The 15,385-nt window shown below is 53.1% G+C and overlaps 3 protein-coding genes across 7 annotated transcripts in view; all 3 read right to left on the bottom strand.

Moving 5' to 3' along the window:
* Window positions 1–8,069, bottom strand: part of DSCAML1 (DS cell adhesion molecule like 1) — a 346,911-nt gene extending 338,842 nt beyond the window's left edge. Inside the window, exon 1 of one of the 2 annotated variants that reach the window (XM_032640872.1) lies at window positions 6,351–8,069. Coding sequence is in view for 1 of the 2 variants with exons in the window: in XM_032640871.1 (XP_032496762.1) it covers window positions 4,684–4,729 (46 nt within the window). In the remaining variant the exon portion in view is untranslated. Of the gene's footprint in view, window positions 1–4,683; window positions 4,861–6,350 lie in introns of those variants that run through there. The other variant, XM_032640871.1, reaches the window with a different exon arrangement.
* FXYD2 (FXYD domain containing ion transport regulator 2) overlaps window positions 7,980–15,385 on the bottom strand; it is a 27,862-nt gene continuing 20,456 nt past the window's right edge. For 3 of the 4 annotated variants that reach the window (XM_032640886.1, XM_032640888.1, XM_032640882.1), the window contains one exon: window positions 7,980–9,534. The gene's annotated coding sequence lies outside the window, so the exon portion shown is untranslated. The remainder of the gene's footprint in view (window positions 9,535–15,385) is intronic. The other variant, XM_032640883.1, reaches the window with a different exon arrangement.
* Window positions 8,570–15,385, bottom strand: part of LOC116758153 (FXYD domain-containing ion transport regulator 6) — a 58,464-nt gene continuing 51,648 nt past the window's right edge. The window contains exon 20 of the mRNA XM_032640880.1: window positions 8,570–9,534. The gene's annotated coding sequence lies outside the window, so the exon portion shown is untranslated. The remainder of the gene's footprint in view (window positions 9,535–15,385) is intronic.

Raw genomic sequence — 15,385 nt, 5'->3', positions numbered from 1 at the left:
CAGATCATTAGATGTGCAGAAAAACACTCTGAGAGGCCTTGGAGCTGCACCTGCCAGGGTGGGATTTGCCCAGGGCCCCGGAAATGCAGACAGAATCATTCCCGAAGCCACCCCCCCAACTGTGGGCATCCCAGCTGGCTCTCTGGGAAGCAGCAGTCCAGCTGCCCTGAACTGTGTGCTCTTCAAGCATTACTCCCAACTCTTTCTACACCCATCGTCCGACCACAGTGCCTGCCTTTCACCGCGCCCCCACCACTGCAGGTGACAGAAGGCGTCTTAACAATGGAAGAAGCAGCCGCTGGGGGCTCTTCCCCTCAGAGGCCACAACCCCCTCCCAAGCTGGACACCAACAACCCAGCGGGGTGAAAGAGCATTGTGCCTCACTCGATACCCTCTTCCCATCAGTTGCTGCTTCTCCACCCACTGACCACAGCCCTAAGCATCCTCCATTCTGGGGGTGCACTCACCAGAAAACAAATGTTGGCCCTGGAGCCCCAAAGCAGGTGTGCCCCTCTCTTCTTCCTGCAGTACAAGAGGCACAACCCACACCCAAAGTTTGGTCTGCCTTCGGGTGTCTCTGCTACCGGTCACCCATCCCACCCCAGTTGCAAGGTCGGGGGCTGCCTTGCCAGAAGAAACACTCAGTGCTGAGCCCCTGTAGGCCTAGAACTCAGAGGCAAGAGAGAGGCACTACCCAAAACATCATCCTTCTCCCCACTCTTGCCCCACCCCCATTCCACAGAAGGAAAAGCCACTGCCTGGCTGCAGCTGAGGCTGAGATCAAGAGGCGGCTACTCACAGAGGGTGAGGCTCTTGGCCTGGCTAGGTGAGCATGCAAATCGGTATGCAAATTATATGCAAATCCAGGGCCTGCCCTTGGGTTCCTGGCACCCTGTCACGTCTGCTGCCTGTGGCTCACCCCATTCATGCACCTGGGTGCTGGTTAGAATCTACTGAGCTAGGGGCTGAGAAAGCACTTCGGAAGCTGGGGGCGTTTCCTTTTGACTGCTTCCAATGCCCCCAAGAAACACCTCCTCCAAGATCACGTGGGAGGGAAGAATCTCCCCGCTTGGTACCCATACCCCCCAAAAAAGCTCTCTGAACATCCAGCCTCCCTTCAACTCATCCACAAATAAAATCGTCCTTCACCAGGCTGAGCAGGGGACCAAGCAAGTCACAAGGGTGGAATTCCTGAAGACCCAGAGAAGGTAAGGGGGACTGGAGGTCTGCACCCCTCTGACAAAAGCCAACAGCCCATGAGGTGCCCTGTGCAGACAACCACCCTGTGCCTGGGGTGGGGGGGGGGGCTGCGCAAGCATCGCTGGGCCAACCCCACCCTCCACCCCTGCCATTTGCTTGCCCACCTTCTCTCGATTCCTCAATCTGAGAAAAATAAGCCTATTCAGCCAGTCTACTGGAATCTGCTCAACTTAAGCGCTGCCTTTGGGTCAACTGCTTACTTGCTTTTTGTTTCTAATTGAGCTCCCCAGTCTGCTGCAGAAATATATTCAAGGCAGCTGACTTTGATGCCCAGAAATACGAAGCATCTGAAAGGTTTGTCGGGTATCAAGGCAATCCCATTCTCCCCCATGTTATCCTAGCACCCAGGGCCTCTCTGCCTACCTACCCCCTCCCCAACGTTCACTGGTCTTTCACCTCCTTCCCCTAAGTTGTGTTTGCCATTTGGAGATTTAAAAAACACATTCCCTTGAGTGCCCACCCCCCTTTTAATTAGACTCTGAACAGAGTGTTAGAGATTTTCTTAATGGCTTGTCGAAGGCTTTTAGTTTGGTCTTCTCTAGAGAGAAGAACCATGAGTCCCCATCCGAGAGGTTGGGGGGGGAAATGAAAAAAATCAATGCACCCCATTATTTTGGCTTTTAGAAAACAGGAATTTTAGTGCCGGGGAAGCTTGCTCTTTTACACAGTAAAAATGCAATTGCAGGCAACACAGATGCTGGCACGCTGGATGGAACAACGGAGAGAGCCTCGCTGGGGTTCCTCTGGCTGCCCGAACCTGGATTTGTTTTGGCAATAATAAGGCAGTTATTGAAGACTCGACAACCGATTATTAAAACACCTTCCCAGTTTAGTTCTGGGGAATCAGTCTGAGCTCAGGCTTCATCAAAAAAAAAAAAGGTATTTCGAGAGGAATGGAAAGAACAGACGCTTAAAACACATTCAATAACTGCTTAATTCCATCCAGAGGACGCTCCATCTCATCTTGTTTTCTCCTCCCTCTCTCTCTGCCTCCTCCCCCTCCTCACAGATGGACGTACAAATTATTGCAAGAGGATATTGTTTTCTGTAACAGCCTCGAACATTCACATTTACATTTTCCTTGGTGCCGCGGGGGTGACAGGCAACGGGAGAGAAAAATACACCAAACCCCATCTTCGCTGCTCTCACCACATCAACATCCTCCCTCAGCCGCCTCCGCCACCACCACGCCACCCCAAGCAGAACAGGCCCCAGGGACCAGCCTGGCACCTAAGACCCAATTAAGGCACGAAGGAAAAGAAAGGCCTGTCTGGCAAGTCGCCCTGGCGCCCAGCGCAGATGCTGGAACCTCTGAATGGCAGGGGCGCGGGAGCTCTGCAGACCCAAAGGCCACTTAGGTGCCGCCTCACCTGGCACATCCAGCCTCCCGCAGGCCCAAGGCCAGAGCTACTTGCTTCTCCTGTTGGAGAGGATTTTGCCCCTCGGGCCGTCCTGCCGCCTTCTGGGCCTTTCTCCAACCCCATCCCCATCTGCCCCTTCCCTATCAAATAGCTTGGGCTTCATTTATTAATGGCCGGCTTCTGGAAGGGGGAGGGGAGAGTCCATCAGGTATTTGCTAGGGGGCCTCGACTCCCGGGGAATGGGCTGCTCTGGAAGAGGTCTTCGGAAAGGGGGTGGGAGGTGTGTGTGGACACGGCTGGGCAAGAGTGTGGGAGCAGCTCCAGCCTGTGCTTCCTCGCCCGACAAAATGGAAAGGGGTGGCCGGTGGAGAGGGAACTAGCCAGAGAGAAAGCTGCCTCTCCTCACCTTATGTATTTTTAATATTAATGTAATTAAAGCTGCGAGCCGAGCCAGCCTGCGGGGCGGAGGGAAGCAGGAAGAGCCTAGAGAGAGGGAGACTGCGGGTGGGGGGCCCGGGGGAACAGGAGGCAGGCTGCTTGCTCCGCCGACGGACGGGGTATAAGAGGGTGCTGTGAGGGGTCAAGGGGTTAATCAACCTAGACCAGCCTTGGTGTGTGTCACCCCGTGGACACCGTTGGGTCAGAGAAACTCAACTACTTTGTCCACGATTCAGGGGCCAGCCCTCGCCCCGCACCTCAGCAGCATCTTGGCCTTCAGTCTGGCTTTGACCGGGCGGTACTTACAAATAAAATAGGGTCACCCTCCTCCCCCAAAGCCACGAGATACTGCAGTCAGCTCCGGCAGGTTGCAGACTCCAGACCCCTGGGGCGTCGGCAAGGAAGGACCGGACCCGTCCGGGAGCGCCAACCCTCTGCTGGATTGCCCTTCCCCCATCGCCTAGGGGTCAAGAGTTGCAGCTGGGCCAGGGCACCCGCCTGGGCAAAGGGGGTTGAGGCCGTCCCCCAGGGCGCGAAGGAGAAAAGTTAGAGGGCTGCACAGGTAAAGCTGAGCTCGTAAGAGCGTGTGTGCTTCTCAGCGCAAGGGCGCCGAGTTCGGCCGCCTCATCTCCCGCCATCTGTGCGCCCGGGGGCACGTCCTCTGCGATCTCCTAGAAGCCCGACAGCCGGGGGCTGCCTGATCCCGACTCGGTGCCCAGGTGATTCTGGTTGGAAATGTCTGACCGCTTCCAACCCCCAATCCCAGCTACCTCGAGGATCAGGTGCGCAGCGCTCCAGCAGCAGGTCTGGACATGCCTGACACCTGGACCCACCCTTAGCAACGCCTTCTCTCCGGGGAAAGCGACACGCGCCCACCCCCAACCCAAGATTCGTCCCCATGTCCGCTGACCAGGAGCCGAAGCGCAGACTCTCGCACCTTGGGGCGCGCTGCCCGAGGTGGCCAGGCGGCGCAGCCAAGCCGGGGCTAGTGCCCGGGGCAGTGGGGCTGGACGAAGGCGACCTTTAGGTTTGGAGAAAAACTTGCTATTATAGGGAGCCCAGGTCTCGGGACCCGCGGCTCTCCCCGCCCTGCATCCAGCCAGGGCGCGGATAAGCGCGGTGCAGTGCGATGCAGGGGGTCCGGGGCGGCGGAGGGGCGCGCGGTGGCAGAGAGGGAGTAAGCCGCGGCCCGGTTCCGCCAGCACTCCCAGGTGAACAGTCACGGCCTAAGGAACCCTCGACTCGGAGGGCACCCCGGGGTCCCAGCGCCACCCAACCGCAGGCAGCGGGCAAGGGGCTGGAGGAAGGGTCCGGGCAGAACGGCGGCCCGGCAACGAGCGGGGAGATGAGGGGCTGTCTCACCACCTCCCCGCCGGGCGCGCCCCAAAAAGGCAGGCGCGGGTAGCTGGCGGGGCGGTCCAGGGCGGACTCTTACCTGGCCGCTCCCCGGGTGCCTGCCCCTCCCCCGCTGCGCCCCATCCGGGGCCCCGCGCCGGGGTCCGTCCCCCACCCACCCACCCCCCGCGCCGGGCACCTGGAGCCCGCCGGGCACTCCGCCTCGCCGCCAGCCTCGCGCACCGCGGCCCCGCCGCCTCCGCCGCCCTGCCGCCCGCGCGGGTCTCACCTTTGTGTAAAGAGTCCAGGAGCAGGAGGAAAGTTACCAGCCACATGCCATAAAGAGGCCCTATTCTCCGGGGAGGTGGTCCTGTGGCCGGCCGTGCGGCAGCGCCTCTCCCCCGCTCAGCGCGCTCCCAGCCGCCCGCACTCCGCGCCCCGCTCTCTCTGCTCCTCAGCCCAGCGCTCGGCGGCGGCGGCGGCGGCGGCTCCTCCCTCCTCGGCTCCCTGGCTCCTGTCATCCGCGGGGCTGGGCTAGGCGCCGCTCTCCCCGCCCCCCCGCCCCCCCCCCTCCGCGGCACCCCGGCCGGGGAGCGCCGCGCGAGCCCCGAGCCCACACGGCCCCCAGCCCCACAAGCCCAGGCACAGGGGCGGCGGGGGCCCGGACCGTACGGCCCGGACCAGTGTTCGCCGTCTGAGAGGCGAGGGGTCCCCGCTACCCACCGGCTCCGAGCCTGCGGTCGCACACAGGCGTGTGTCATACATGTGCCAAGAGACCGCCCTGCTCGAGCCAAGGGCGCCCCGTGTCTCCTGGCCCAGTCACCTGGGGCCAAGGCAGCCTGCCTCTTTCCGACTCAGTTTACCCCCTGGGATGGGGAGCATGGATGCTGGGAGTAAAAGCGAGACTGAAACCGTTTGGTGCCGACCCGGGTTACTCCCCACCTCCAAGCTGAAAGCTGCCTGCCCTTCCAAGCCCCAGTTGCCTGTGCAAGCCTGCCTCGTGGGAAGCCCCGCTGAAGCCCGCCACCCCACCACTCTGCGGGGATTCTCCTCACACTGGGCACATTGTGATTACTCAGACATTATTGTCAATAAATAGTTTAGTGTCAGCTGTATCTCGTGTACCTTCCTCCTTCATCCTCACCTGTCCCCCCCTACCCCACAGCTTTGTCACTAAGCGGAAGTTGGTTTATTCCTTACGCCAATCTGCATAAAGTCGTCATAGCATTGGATAGGGCTGGAGTGAGGTATCTTCTCAGCTACAAAATGAATGTTGAGCACCTGCTGTGTGCCGGGCAGCAGGTTAGGCACGGGGGCCCGAGGCGTTTACTCTTTAAAATATGTTAAAATATACATGATATAAAATGGACCATTTTAACTGTATTTAAGTGCACTCTTCAGTGGCATTTAGTACAACATTCTCAGTGCTGTGCAACCATCACCACTATCCATTTCCAGAACTTTTTATCATCCAAACAGAAACTCTGTACCCATTAAACAATAACTCCCTATTCCCCAGCTCCTGGTAACCACTAATTTACTTTTCTGTCTCTCTGAATTTGCCTCTTTGGGGTACTTCACTTAAGTGGAATCATACTATATTTGTCCTTTTGTGTCTGGCCTCTTTCACTTAGCATAATGTCTTCAACGTTCATCCATGTTGTCACATGTCAGAATTGTATTCCTTTTCATAGCTGAGTAATACCCATTGTATGTATCGACCACATTTTGTTTATTCATTTGTCAGTGGACACTTGGGTTGCTTCCACCTTTTGGTGATCGTGAATAATGCTGCCATGAACATGGGTGTACAAGTATCTCTTCGAGACCCTGCTTTCAACTCTGGGGAGTGGTAATTGCTGGATCATATGGTAATTCTATTTTTAACTTTTTGAGGAACTGCCAGGTGCATTTACTTTTTTTGTATAGTACTTTCAGAGTTTAAAGGGCTCTCACCTGCAATTGCTCCGTGTAATCCTCAAAATATCCTTTGAAGCTTTATCACTCCCCATTAACACAGGTGAGACAAGCGAGGCTTCGCGTGTTCAAGGTTGCCCAGTTTGTATCACAAGCAAGACCGGAACCCAGGTCTCCAGACTCCAGGGCAGCACCGCTTGCTCTGCACGGTGCTGCCTGCCCTCGTGGCCCAGCTGCGTGATGTGAAGTCACCACTCCGAAGTGGATGCTTTTTCACTAGGTGTTCTGCCCTCTGTGAACACAGGCTCAGAACAGAGACATGGGGCAGACTGCAACAGGTGTTTGAGATGACCCAGCCCAGCCCTCCGCTTTACAGATGAGGAAGATGAGGCCCTGAGCGGGGAGACGATGGACCTGCCTGGGGTCAGGCAGGCAGCGACAGAGCCCAGCCGTCTCCAGTCTTCTGGCTGATCGCTTCCCTCACCACCGCCAGCCTACTGGGCTCATTCTTCCGTCCTGTTCCTCCCCTTCTAAAGGAGATGGTTGCTGAGAGGAATCCAGTTATTTTAAACTAAGCCTATTGACCCAGGGCACCTGGTCAGGCCATGCCTAAAATAAGCTGCTAAGTCAGGATGAAAGGGGCTGCTGTCTGTTGGGAGGAGACGGGCCCTGAATGCGCCTGGGGGTGTCAGCACAGCTGCTCGAGCCCCACATGCTGGAAGGAGAGAGGGGGACCCTCCGCTCTCCATTTACCTGAAGTACCTCCTCTATCCTAAGTGTCCCTTTTATGCTGGTTACACCTGAGGGCCTTTCAGGGAGCACAACGCTGTGTAGAGAGTCAGGTGTTACCCGAAGGGTGAGGTCATTCACTGTCTCCTGAAGAGGCCAAGTGGATGTGGGGAGCAGGGGTGGGCAGGTGAGGCGGGCAGACTCGGGACTCTCTCTAGCACAAGGAGGCTCTCTCTGTATATAATGTCACGGTTAAGAGCACGACTTCAGAGCCAGAGATTAGATCTCAGCCCAACTCTGCCGTTTACTAGCTGTGCAGTCTTGGGGAATTAATGTGCCGACCCCCGTTCCCTCGCCTGTAAAGTGGGGACAGCCACAGCACCTGCCTCGGAGACCTGTTGTGAGGATTAAATAAGACAAGCCCCATGGCTAGCACGCAGTAAGCACAGTAAATGTATATATCACTAATGTTATTGGCTTTTGCTCAGAGGACCTTGAACTACACGGGGTGGCGGAGGGAATAGCTCAATGGGAGGGGATGTTGGGATGACATCCTGCAGTCCCTATGGCAACAAGGCCAGAATTCAGGAGTTGGGAATCCAGGAAGAGGCCCAAGAAACACGGGAAAAAGGTGTGCTTGAGGCTGGAAGGGTATAGAGTGACTGTCAGCGAGGAAAGGACCTGAAAACAGACAGTCCACATGCTTTTTGTATTTTCCACTTCCTAGGTTTTGTCCCTGCTTAGTATTTAGGAAAATAACTTTGCAAGTGACAGTCTGGCTCAGATGTGTTCCGAAGTCCCCTCTTAACCGGAGTTGTACTTGGGGAGCTATGGCAGAGTCAGCAACAATCACAGCAAGGGAACTCCAGGGAAGAGAGTGGGATGCTTGTTTCACCCACGCCCACTCCAAACCCTGATGCTCTCCTCCCACGGCTGACATTTTGGAGGGGCTAATTTTTTATTCTGATAAAAGGGACAATTCCTTCAAAGTCCCAACTTGGATGGAAGCCCTCACACCCACACACAAATATATGCACACCAATGTGAGAACAAACACAGTTGCCCAGGCAAACATCCATGTGTACAGGTAAACATAAATACTTAATGACAGGCACACCTGTGCTCAGATGCAGTTTGAATACAATCCAAAAATCCTGCATTGACACCTTTGCATATGCCCTAATACATTTGTTTAAAGCCTCAAATTTGTGGGATTCATTTCCAGCAGGGACACACTGCTCATTTAAAAAGTGATTAATTAATTTCAATAATTTGTTACATCAGAATGCTGGGTGATGATGTAGCTGGCGTGTGTGTGTGTTACCAATGCCAGGTGAAGCGGCTATATGAAGACACTGGAAGGTGAACCCTTTCCAATTCAGGTTAATCATGGATATTTGGGGGGTATTATTTTGCCATGTTACATTAGGACTAGAGCCATCATGAGAAACAACAGATGTTTTCATTGTTTAACTCAAACAACAGCTTACATATTTTGGATAATTTTCTTCAAAAACAAAGGCACATAATTATTTTAGCAAAGGCTTCTTATTGCTCTGAAATGCTGTAACAACTTCAGCATAAATATGGTTTTCATAAAAGGAATCCATACTGAACGGGGTCAATGGTAACAACTTGACATTTGGGGTTATATAGCGAATTTGGGATTGACGTTTTTAGTACTAATTCATTGATGGGAGGAGAAAAAAACAAATAAGGGTTTCCCCACCTTTTTTTCCAATTTGTAATTGATTTTAATGTTATATGAACAGTCCTGGACTATGATTCAGAAATCCTCGGTTCTCATCTCATTTTTGCCACCTTAGCCAGCTGTGGGATCTTGGACAAGTCACTTTATCTTTCTGGGCCTCAGTTTCCTCACCTATGCACATTCTCTAATGCAGGCAAAGAGGCAGAAATACGTATTTTCACGCACTGATACTCAGAAGCAAACAAAAAACACACAAAATAAACAGTTTTTGCTCCAAATGCATGCACGTCTATCTAAAATACTTCCGTCTTCTTGAGACGAGGTGAATCGTTGCAATTAATAGGCTATGGTGCCTATATAAAAAGGTGGCACGTGTCATTAAATTACCCTGGCATTCCTTAAACCAAAATTCTGTATGCTTAGCTCCGAGGATGTCTAGGTACATTTTGCCACTTACCCTCTCAACATTTTGGATTCTAGTATCATGGTCCTAAGCTCACGGAACAAAGGGCCCCAATCCCTGAGGCTCCTCCCCGACAGATGGCGTCTCTGGGGTTCCATGGCCCTTGTTCAAGCCACTGTCTCAGGAGGGTTGGTCGGGGGCTGCAGAAGCCCCCTCAATAATCATGGCCTCTCTTCCGCAGTCCCCTCTCTGCTCCCAACTCTGAAACTGGCTGAGAAGCCAACCCAGAGAGGTTCCATGAAGCCGGAATTCTGTGCAGCTGAAGCTCATTGCCAGGTCTCTCTCAGGGGTGGCGGCGGGGGAGGTGGGCGGAATCTAAACTAAGAGAGAAAGAAAAACAGGAAAATTCCATAAGTGGGAGCTCACTTTGTTGGCTTCCCGGGTTATCCTGCAGTTCTTCTGACCCGCGAGGCGCTCACAAATGTGTTCACCACATTGTATTGAAGCCTCTTCTCTCCTGGAAAGCCTGGATGCTATGTTTTTCACTCCTTTCTCGAGTACCCAGTGCCCCTTCTCTACCTGCGTAAGCCTCCTTGTGCAGCAAGGCCTGGTCAGGCACCCCCAGCTTTCCCGGGCCAGCATGGACCAGCCCTCCTCTGGTCTCTACCTGCCGCAGACATCTTCTTGGCCCGTGACGCTCATCCCTTCATCCTGCATTGTGGCTGCTTACGCGCACATCTGACTTGTCTCCTCTTCCAAACACTAGGTTCCAAGCCCTTTCGGTTTGTACCTGCGGAGCCTAGCCTGATACCTGCTCACACGAGGGGGCACTCAGTGCCGATTTAATGACTAGACAAGCTCATTCTTACAGGGTTGCAAATACCCGATTACAACTGCACAGGTCATGCCTTCCAGAGGCATGTGCTTTAACTGGGATTAAAGCCTTAAGCTTTGCCCTTCTCATATGAGAGTTTCTGGCCTGGAAGGGTGAGTCCCGGAGCTGCAGGAACGCTGACCCTAAAGCTGGAGTCTCAGCAGATGCCCGCTCAGCCGGCATCACCGTCATCTTCCTCAGGACTTTTGGGATCCAAAGGCTTCACATTTTCTTTCATTTCAGATCCTCGTCCAAAACAGAAAGATCAGGCCAGAAGTGCTTTGTTCATTGTACAGATGAAGAAACTGAAACTCTAAGAGGTTTGTGATGTGCCCAGAGGCAGATCTACCATGAAACTAAGACAACTTATGCTCCAGGGTCCTGTAGGGCCCCAGTAATAAGTTCACATAGTCAGATGGTATTGGTAATTTGGTAGAATACCACAGTTGATCTGCAATCAATTATGGCTTCTCTTCTTTTCTGCTCTGATGTGCATTTGGGGTCTGGTGTGCATTTGGATCTGACTCAGGATCCCCCAAATGAGTGAGTGGTGGATCCATTCGATTTGGGATCGGTGAGTTATACTTATGCGTACAGAATGGTTAGCACTACTGTGTAGCCATCCCAGTGTAGGGAATGGCTGCAGGAATGCGACCACCCATCGGGCCAATTCACTTGGCTTTGTGACACGAAGTTGCAGGGCCCAAGTTGTATCACAGCATGATTATGGCCTGAGGTGCCTGCACTAGAGATGTGTGTCTTGGAAGAGAAACCAGGTTGGAAATGTATGGAGCCAGGAGCTGGTGTGTAAAATTGTGAGCAGAAGAAATGTTAAAAAAAATTTTTTTTAAGGCATTATAGAGGTGTGTCAGGCAGTGAGTTCCCACAAATATTGTTATTTGTCCAGATTGTGTGATATCTGTGGTATTTGTCAGTTTTTTCAGAATTTGTAATTTGTGGCAATTTCTTTTTAGCATCCTAAATATTCACGTTTGTACCTCATTTTGTGTTTATAGTTGTGGATTGTTTTCCTTAAGGAGGTCCCTTCGAATGGTCTAAGCTTCAGGTCCTACAAAACCTGAGTCCATCCCAGGGACTTGTCCTGGGTCAGACCATGGACGCTGAGCTGGGCCAAGAACCAGGTTTTCTGGATTCTGGTCCAGGGCTCTTCCCACCACAGTCCCTTGCCTCAGAGTGTCACACAATGTGTAATTTATGTGCTTGTACAGTACTGCACACACAGAGGATGCTTAAAAATGCCACAGCCCCCTGAAGAGATTGTCCTCCATAGTGAAGGGGAGGTCAAGGTCCGGCCCATGGAATCGGCCCTGATTTGGATGCTCAAAGCCCTCTTCCTAGGAAATCTGGTCACTTCAGTCCACAAACCAGAGGATCTCAGGGGTGGAAGACGGCTTAGAGTCCACCTCTACACCCTGTCTGTGGGACAACGCCCCTCCCATCACTGGGACGGAGGTACCAGCATGAAGGACTGAGATGCTCCTAAAAGCCCAGGGGTTGTAGAAGACACCAGGAAGCCCCTCCAGCCACGCTGAGCAGAGAATGTCCACCTGCGGGGGGCAAAGCCACAGAGCCAGAGTGCCACAGTGGCGGGTGGAATGCTGTTTGGGATTGCCAAGGGAATGGGGGACACTGTGTGGGAACGGTGGAGGGGGGGGTACCAGCCCAACAGCCATAGACTCAGTGAGGAGGCCGGCTGGTGCCTTAGGGCCCATCTGACCGGCCCCATCTCACACCCCCCAGCTCTCTCCACCCCACCAGATAGGTGCTAACAGTCCCTGGTTAAATGCTGCCAGGGACAAGGGGCTCCCTACCCACACAGAAGTTCATCCTAATTTGACTCTCCGTGATCTTTACGAAGCCCAATCTGCCTCAGCCCGCTGGAGTTCATGGGACCCGCCAGATGACGGCTTTTCAAATATCTTAGAACAGCCACCATAGCGCCGCCCTCCTACAAGCCTTCCTTTTGCCAGGCTAAATATCGCAGTTCTGTCAACCTCTCCTTTTCCAACATAATTTCCAGACCCTTCCCTCTCCTGGTTTCCCCTTTTGCACATATTTAACTTTAACAACGTCTCTCTTAAAAGCAGAATGGCCCCAACACTCCAGATGAGATCTGAACAGCTCTGAGAACAGGAACTGTCACCCTCTTGATAGGTATTCGACTTTCTCTGTGGCTCAATATTTGATTGGCTTTTGGGGGCCGACGCGCAAATAAAGCTGGGCCTCTTTCCCATGAACTGCTGCTGACCTGTGACCCTGAGGTGGATTCTTGGGGACAGGGTCAGGGTGGGATGCACGACTAGACACATTGCTTGTTGACCGCTGGGAGAGGAAATGCTGCCTGGGTCAAATGGTATCACTTACACACACCGGCTAAGACTCTCAACGACCCCTGAAGTCCTAGCTCAGCCCCAGTGAGGGGGGCAGACTCAGCTGAGAATGCAGGCACGAAGGGAGGCCCAATTTCAGACCACGTGGCATGAAAGCGTAGCATCTCTAACACACGCGATCGTACTTAAACCCAGCTGAAAAGGCAAAAAGATCTTACACTGCATTTCCCCAGAGTTTCATGAGAAGGAAATAGGTGATATGCAAAAAGTGAGTTCTGGTCAAATAGGTTTGGAAAACACTGGAATAACCAGAGGTAAATAGGTTTCTTTTACTGTAAGGACATCCCAGAACCTTTAAAACACTATTGGGTGTTATGGATACAGTGGGAGGTATTTGGGAAGGTTTCCCACTTTTCCTGGTCTGAAACCTCTGTCCTTTCACTGGCCGCTGCCCACCCTCAACTCAGAGGAAGCACATGTTGTCGGTTTATTTACACTTTCAGCAAGTTTGTGCCCGGCCCCTATGCAAGGAGCTCCCAGCATCCCTGGAAAATCTAAGGCAGGTCCCTGCCCTGGAAAGCTTGTGCTCAGCGGGGAAGGAGACGTATAGAGGACAGCATGCGGAGGTCTGTATGCTGAGCCTAAAGGTCAGAGTGGGAAGGGGGCTGGTGGCCATCTACTGGGAGCACCCTGTGTCACAGAGGAGGAAACGGTGGCCGTGCAGCTGAAGAACATCCAGGCCACACAGCCTGAAGGTCAGTGGCAGCACCTGGATGCATGGTTCCCGAATCCCAGGCCTGCACTCCGTCTACCGTGACATTCATTCATGGCCCAGGTCGTGTTGTCCTCTGTCTCCGGCCCATCGACTGGGTAGCCCTGCCCACCACTCCATCCGCAGTAGCCACAGGATTGGGTTAAAAGACTTTTAAGATCCCACCTAGGGCTGAGATTCAATTAGTCTGTGAAGACAGCTGCTTAAGCTCAGAGAAAGGAGTGGTTAGGAAAAACCAAGGTAGGATGTGAGTGGGCCTGGGTGATGGGAAGAGCCTGAAGAGTCAAAGCTGGATGGAAAGGGATGTACCAGGTGATGGGAGAGGGGCCTCCCTGTGGGGGGTTTCATGAACCTGGCTCTGTGGTGTGTGTCTGCCCATCTGAGATACCCACGCACCTGGCACGAGATGGTTCAGGGCTGTGTCTTCCAAGACTCATGGTTAGAACCTTGGAGCTGATCGAAATGGCCAATTGTTTGTCTGAACCAGCCAAAGTAGCTTTTTCTTTTGGCAAATTATAACCAGAGCCACGGACTCCTAATAATGATTTTTATCATTGAACCCTGCTGTGGTCCAGCACTATGCTAAGTACTGTAGATGCATAATCTCAGTTAACCCTCCGAACAACCTATAAGGCTGGCATAATTATTATCACCCCCATTTTACAGATAGTGAAACTGAGACACGGGGACATTAACACATCTAGTAAGCGTCAAATGCCCAAGCCTTGAGCAGGGCTGGGTGGTCTGACCGCAGAGATTTCTTTCTCTTTACTGCTGTCGGTGGTGGTTGGTAGTATCTCTGCTGTCACATTTTCAGAAAGGTTTTAATACGGAAAATTTTCAAACATATCACAAGTAGAGAGAAGAGTATAACGAACTGCCATGCACCCATCCTCTAGGGCCAGCAATTGTTGACTCGTGGCAATCTTGTCTTATCTGTATTCCCCGACCACCCTCCCTTCCCATCACCAAGGATTTCTGTAAGCAAATCTCATGCATTATATAAATCCATTCGTAGATCTTTTAGTGTGCATCTCTAAAAGATAAGGCTGAATTCTTACTGTCAATCACTACACTTTATGCCATCCTGACTGAGAAGTAGCTTAGACCAGGCACACCGCCCTCAACTCCCAACACACATGTGCTGGGCTTCACTGCCCAAAACAGCCGAGCTCATGGCAGTCTGGCCAGCCTCCCTGAGCCTCCTCAGAGAGTCTTACTGCAGCTGAAGCCCCTGCCATCAGTCTAGCTTGTCTGGAGCTGGGGAACACCAAGTCTTCTGCCTGGTGGGGTTGCTACCACAAGGACAACAGTTCGGACCAGCCTGGACCTGGCCCCCCCAACTCTGGCCACACCCCCTAATCCCAGTTCCTAACTCAGGGTGACTTAGCATGCTCTCTTCTGCCTAGGAGAGAACAGCTCCCCACTCTGCTCAGTCTAAGAGCAAGAGGTAGGGAGGAGATGGAGCTGAATAAAGCACTTGGAGTCAGAGGTTCACTGTGCCTCCCATGAACTCACTTTTCTCATCTGTAAAATGGGAACATAACACCTACCTCATACGGTGGCTGTGAATGCCCAAGGAGACAAGTTTTCCCCACTGTGGTTGGGCTACCAGAGGTTGCAGTACCAGACCTGGCCAGTAGGTGTCGCCCAAAGACTAGCACCTGTAACCTTGGGGAGGGGCGGGGTGAAGCGGGGCGGCAGCTGCTTCATTGAGAGGATTATCTTTGCATATTTGCACCTGGGGGAAGTGGAAGAAAGTTCAGCCTGTGGGATTTCTCCTTAGAAAAGTCAGGTCTGGGGACTTCCCTGGTGGTCCAGTAGTAAAGAACCCGCCTTCCAACGCAGGGGATGCGGGTTCAATCCCTGGTCGGGGAATTAAACCCTGCATGCCGCAGGTCAACTAAGCCCGCGTGCCACAACTACTGAGCCCACGCGTCTCACCTAGAGCCCGCGTGGCGCAAACTACAGAGCACACGCACTCTGGACCTCGCGCGCCACAACTGGAGAGGAAAAAACCCGCATGCCACAACTAGAGAGAAGCCTGTGCACCGCAACGAAAGATCCCGCACACCGCAACTAAGACCTGACACAGCCACAAAAGAAAGAAAGAAAGGTCTGTCTCTACCCGGAGTTAAAAAGTGGAACTGTGCAGCCTTCAAAGCATGCTCACAGGAAGACCCCACAGCAAGACAGGCATCAATGCCTCCATTTTACAGATGAGGAAATCGAGG

Source organism: Phocoena sinus, chromosome 8, assembly GCF_008692025.1.
Source record: "Phocoena sinus isolate mPhoSin1 chromosome 8, mPhoSin1.pri, whole genome shotgun sequence".
In the NCBI taxonomy this organism is placed as follows: Eukaryota; Metazoa; Chordata; class Mammalia; order Artiodactyla; family Phocoenidae; genus Phocoena; species Phocoena sinus.
This window is presented reverse-complemented; position numbering and strand designations above follow the sequence as displayed.